The 5387-nt window shown below is 49.8% G+C and overlaps 1 protein-coding gene across 3 annotated transcripts in view; it reads right to left on the reverse strand.

Moving 5' to 3' along the window:
• The window catches only part of Syt12 (synaptotagmin 12), a 34242-nt gene that overhangs the window by 6981 nt on the left and 21874 nt on the right, over nt 1-5387 (reverse strand). For all 3 annotated transcript variants that reach the window (XM_031389181.1, XM_031389182.1, XM_031389183.1), the window contains 2 exons: nt 4830-5222; nt 1332-1547 (listed from right to left, as the gene is read on the reverse strand). In XM_031389181.1, the coding sequence (XP_031245041.1) occupies nt 1332-1547; nt 4830-5222 (609 nt within the window). The remainder of the gene's footprint in view (nt 1-1331; nt 1548-4829; nt 5223-5387) is intronic.

Below are 5387 nucleotides of genomic sequence, written 5' to 3' on the forward strand. Positions count from 1 at the left end.
GACACATGCATACATACATCCATGAGGTATGTACATGGACACATGCATACATACATCCATGAGGCATGTACATGGACACATGCATACATACATACATGAGGTATGTAGATGGACACATGCATACATACATACATGAGGTATGTACATGGACACATATATACATACATGAGGTATGTACATGGACACATATATACATACATGAGGTATGTACATGGACACACATATACATACATGAGGTATGTACATGGACACATACATACATACATGAGGTATGTACATGGACACATACATACATACATGAGGTATGTACATGGACACATATATACATTTGGGCAAACATTCATAAAATAAAATAAAATAAATAAATAAAATAGAGAATAAAAGTAAATAGCCAGGAGGTAGTGGTGCATGCCTTTAATCCCAGCACTCAGAAGGCAAAGGCAGGCAGATATCTGTGAGTTCAAGTCCAGCCTGGTCTATAGAGAGAGTTCCAGGACAGCCAGGGCTATACAGAGAAACCCTGCTTAAAAACCCAATAAAATAAAATAAGGAAGAGAAATAAATAAATGTCAAAAAATAAAAAAGAAAGAACCGAGAAGAGGGCTGGGGATGACGCTGTGGGTAAAAGCATTTGCCACTAACCCCACTGACCTGAGTTCAATCCTAACAACACACAGGGTGAAGGAGAGAACCAACTTGTAGAACACATGTGGTCTTCTGACTTCCACATGCATTCTCTGTGTGTCTGTGCATGCCTGTACACGCATACATACAGAAAACACAGTAAATAAATAAATATGGTGTAAAGGAAAAATTTAAAAAAGAGCTGAAAGGGCTGGTGAGATGGCTCAGCTGGTAAAAACACTGCTCTTCTGAAGGTCCTGAGTTCAAATCCCATCAACCACATGGTGTCTCACAACCACCTGTAATGAGATCTGATGCCCTCTTTTGGTGTGTCTGAAGACAGCTACAGTGTACTTATTTATAATAGTAAATAAATCTTTGGGCCGATCAGAGCAAGCAGAGGTTCTAAAGACTCAATTCCCAGCAACCATATGGTGGCTCATAACCATCTGGACAGCTACAGTGTACTCACATACATAAAATAAATAAATCTTAAAAAAAAAAAAAAGAGCTGTAAACAGCGGTGTCTATAGGATGTGTTTGTTAGCACTTGCAATGAGCGGCTTCCCTAGGGGGTGACTTGGGACCCTTTCTCTGTTCTAATGCTGTCAGGGTCCAGGTGAGGGACGGGATACTGACATCTCTCCCAGGAAGTGGGTGAGGGTACGTTCTCCCCGGGTGAAGCAGCAGGCAAAGGCAGGTGATACCTTATTCTGGTCCTGTAAGTACAGCCAGCCGCTGAAGGGCTGCAGCGGGAGATCCAGGACAGACAGCTTCAGCTCCACCACGCCCGTGCTCACATTCCGCTCATCCTCGTCGATGCCAAACACAGAAAATCTAAGGCTCTTCTCCTCCAGGGCTGTGGGATCCAGGGGGACAGAGAACTTCTCATCGAAGAAGATGGAATAGGCATTCCTCTGGATCTACAGAGAGAAGGGGCCGTGGAGGGGCTTCCTGGTACCCACCATCTCAGCTCTGGTCCTCTTTTTGTGGCTCAGCCTTGAAGGTTTTATTTGTTTAATTCTGTTTTCTTTTCAGACTGGATCTTACATAGGTCAGGATGAGCTCCTGATCTTCCTGCCATTACCTCCAGAATGCTAGGATTACAAGCATGAGCGTCTACACTGCACCTCCACCCTCTTTTCCTTTTCCAAGACAGGGTCTCTCTGGGTAGCCCTGTCTTTCCTGGAACTCATTATGTAGACCAGGCTGGCTTCAAACTCACAGAAACCTCCTTCCTTTTTCAGCCAGGGTCTTTATGCAGCACTGAGTGGCCTGGAACTCACTATTTTGCCCAGACTAGCCTTGAATTTAGCCATCTTCCTGCTTCAGCCTCCAGAGCTGAAGTATGAGTCTACCATGCCTGGTAGTCCTGGAAGGTTTTGGTTGCTTTGGGATAGGATCTCACACAGGCCTAGATGGCCCTAAATTCATTATGTAGCCAAGGACAACCCTGAGTTCCTTATCTTGCTGCCTCTATCTCCCAAGAGTTGAGGTTACTGTGAAGGTTTAAAAGTCCCAATCTCCCCTTCCTGGCTATAGTCAACCCATTGGCCTGGCAGTAGAAGCTTCCATAATGGAATCCTAGTAATCCTCATCCTCATGAGATGCGGTAGCAGACCTGCTCTCTATCTTTCCTGGCTGCCTGACTCAGCACAGCCTCGGTGGCTGTCTGTAAACAGCCATTAATGCCAGTGCCCTGCAGAGCCTGGGGAAACCTTCCTGATTGTCACAGGATGGATGGGTGAGTGGACAGATAGACAGATGGATGGAGTGACTAGGCAGGGCTGGGCATGCTTCATTGCCCAGATTTTGGATGCCATTGGCCTCCTCCCAGGAAGCTGTGGGCAGTCCTCAGGGAGGCTCTGCTTGCCCTTCCGTGGGGGCCCGCCTGAGTCACTGCACGGTGGTATTTAGAGAGCGGCTCTCATCCCTGGCATATTCTCTGAAGCTGAGGGTGTTGCTTGGCCTGGAGGCAACACCCCATTCCCATAGTTAGACTGTTAGACTGTGATGTCATGAAGCCTGTCATCCTAGGAACAAACTCTGCTTAGCTTCTAGCTACTTTGACCTCACCTGTCTCTGCCAGGCTCTGGGAAGGTTCTTCCTGCAGCAACTGAACCCCCCAATTATGGAGCCATGTTGTCCACACAGTGGTCTGCCTCAGAGCAAGCTTCTGTCCATCAGTGTCCCTCCTCAAAGGACATATCCTGAGTCACCCAAAATCCTTCATTGTCTCAGGCCAAGAGCAGCATAATGTGTGTCAGGCTTGATGGAGGCTCTTCGGGTGCTGAGAACTGCTCCAGATCACCTACCAAGGCCGGAGTTAAGCACTGTGCATGTATGCACCCAGCTCATTTTCATGACTCTGATGCTTATCTGACAGATGGAGAAACTGAGGGCAGCTGCTTAAGTGACTGTTCAAGGTCGCACTGCCAGGCCAAGGTGGAACTTAGAGTTTAGCCTGACTCCTAACCACCCACTGCTGTAACGGCCAGTAAGAAACTGGAGCATCCCCTTGGTGCCCCATGTACAGAGAGCTGATGGCTAGGTCTAGAGTCTTCGAGGGTTATAGGAGTACTATGGGGCGGGGCACTATAGGGTGGGGCGAGTGGAAAATCTACCACGGAAAGGCTGCTAACGTCCAGTGTGGTAAGAATGACTAGGCACAGAAGACCCTTGGTCCTGTAGGGCACAGATCACTGGGGGTTTACCTGGCCCATCTCAGAGGGCTGAGGATCTGGACTCCTGCCAGTCTGCTGCTGGGCAGTGGGGTGTGGCTGTCAAGGTGAGGCACCTTGGAAACATTCTGTGACCTTCTTGTTGCCTCCAACCTCTCCTTTCCTCTTGATTGCTGACCATCAATGAAGGGACTCTGGCCAGCTTGAATGTGGCAAGCATGGCTCTGGCAGTCCTTGCCCTTCCCCCTGCTACCCACCCGCCTTGCTATAAACACTGTTAGATGACATTTCTAAAGCTAGCCACCAAAGTCTATCCCCTTATTTGTCTACTTCCTCCTCCTGAGGCTGACCACCAAGGTCTAGCTATCAAAAGTATCGAAGTTGAGCAATCAAAAGCCCCCTTGGGCTGGGCAGTGGTGGCGCACGCCTTTAATCCCAGCACCTGGGAGGCAGAGACAGGTGGATCTCTGAGTTTGAGGCCAGCCTGGTCTAGAGTGAGTTCCAGGACAGCCAGTGCGACACAGAGAAACCCTGTCTCGAAAAAAACAAAACAAAACAAAACAAACAAACAAAAACAAGCCCCCTTGGCTCACCCTAATTAACATGACCAATTAAAACTAACCACCTCAGCCTGACTTGAGGCTCCCCCTTGTACATTTATAAAATGTGCTCTTACGTGCCTCATCCATCTCCTCTCCAGAGGCAGTCCTTCACCCTCTGGAATCAATACCCCCCCCCCCCCCGTTCTCTTCCCCTTCTCCATCATCCTCTATCTCCTGTACTTGCCTCTTATTCCCTGCCCTCTGTCAAATACATGGGTAAATAAACCTCCTCTGTGCTGAGAACTTGACCTAGAGGGTCCTGGTCCCATACAGATCCTAACAGTCAAGAGCCATGCCAACACCCTCCCTTGGTCTCCGGCTTCCAGCAGGGTGAGCCACCAGGGTCACCAGAAGAAAACGGAGATCAGAGGGAGGCTCAAGGGCTTATCTTCCACAGCCTGCCTTCAGTTTCTCTGGGGTGCTGACCACACCCTCTCACAACAGAAACACAGCTCCTATAAAGGTGCCCCTTTCATTTGGGGTCCAGAAACTCACTTTCCTCTCATGTTTTCTTCCGTCCCCGTGGTGGCCCTCCCTTCTTGTGAACAAATTCATGGAGCCATATGGACACTGAGGCCACCGCTCCTCCATCCACTCCAAAGCAACTAAGTCTGTCATTGAGCTCTCTCCCAGATCAGTCAGAGCAGGTCATCTTTCTTCCTGCTAAGACTCCATGTTGACAGATGTGGAGGTGGACAGTTACCCACTGTCCTTGAGTGATAGGAAGAATGAAATCTATACACAGCAGGAGCACAAAGCCGGTTCTACGCATGGCCATTCTACTCTGTATCCACATTCTGATCGGCTCCCCAGCGCCCCCTGTCATCTTATCTGGTACTGCAGATCTGCCCACTAGCCCAGATGTCAGCTTCCCAGGAGGGCTTCAGAGAGCCCAGGGCACCCCTGTCCCCGCTCCACTTACCCGGGAGATGCCCACGATCTGTTCGTCTGGCAGCAGACTGACACGCATGAAGCAGGACTCGAAGGAGGCCTCCTCGCGCTCCAGGAGGTCCTTGCCTTGCAGCACTGCCACGTGGAGAGTATGGGAGGCTCCATCGTAGTCCATGCTCACCTCTACCTGGCCCAGGGTGAAATCCTGCCCAAAGGTGTTGCTCACAGAGGAGATGGAATTCAGAGAGTCAGCCGACTGTGACTTTCGAAGAGTACCATAGGGGGCCAAGTCCAGTTCCCGGCCCATCAGCTCCAGGGGTCCCAGCTCACTGATGCTCTCAAAGGTGTCTTCTATACTGAGGCTGCCTTTGCGGCTGGGTGGTCCCCGAGTGGTGGTCCGCTGGGCATTCCAAGGAGGGACCCGCTGAGGGTGAACAAAAGGGACAGGAAAGCATCATATGGGGCTGAGGCAGCATCTCTAGGAGACAGCAAGGAATGCCCGTTGCCAGTTTGTTCAAGATACCCTGGGCTCTCCTTTCACAAAACCAGCAGATGTACCCGCATTTCAGGCCACTTTCGCCCTCCCTCC

Source organism: Mastomys coucha, unplaced genomic scaffold (assembly GCF_008632895.1).
Source record: "Mastomys coucha isolate ucsf_1 unplaced genomic scaffold, UCSF_Mcou_1 pScaffold21, whole genome shotgun sequence".
NCBI classification, from domain to species: Eukaryota; Metazoa; Chordata; class Mammalia; order Rodentia; family Muridae; genus Mastomys; species Mastomys coucha.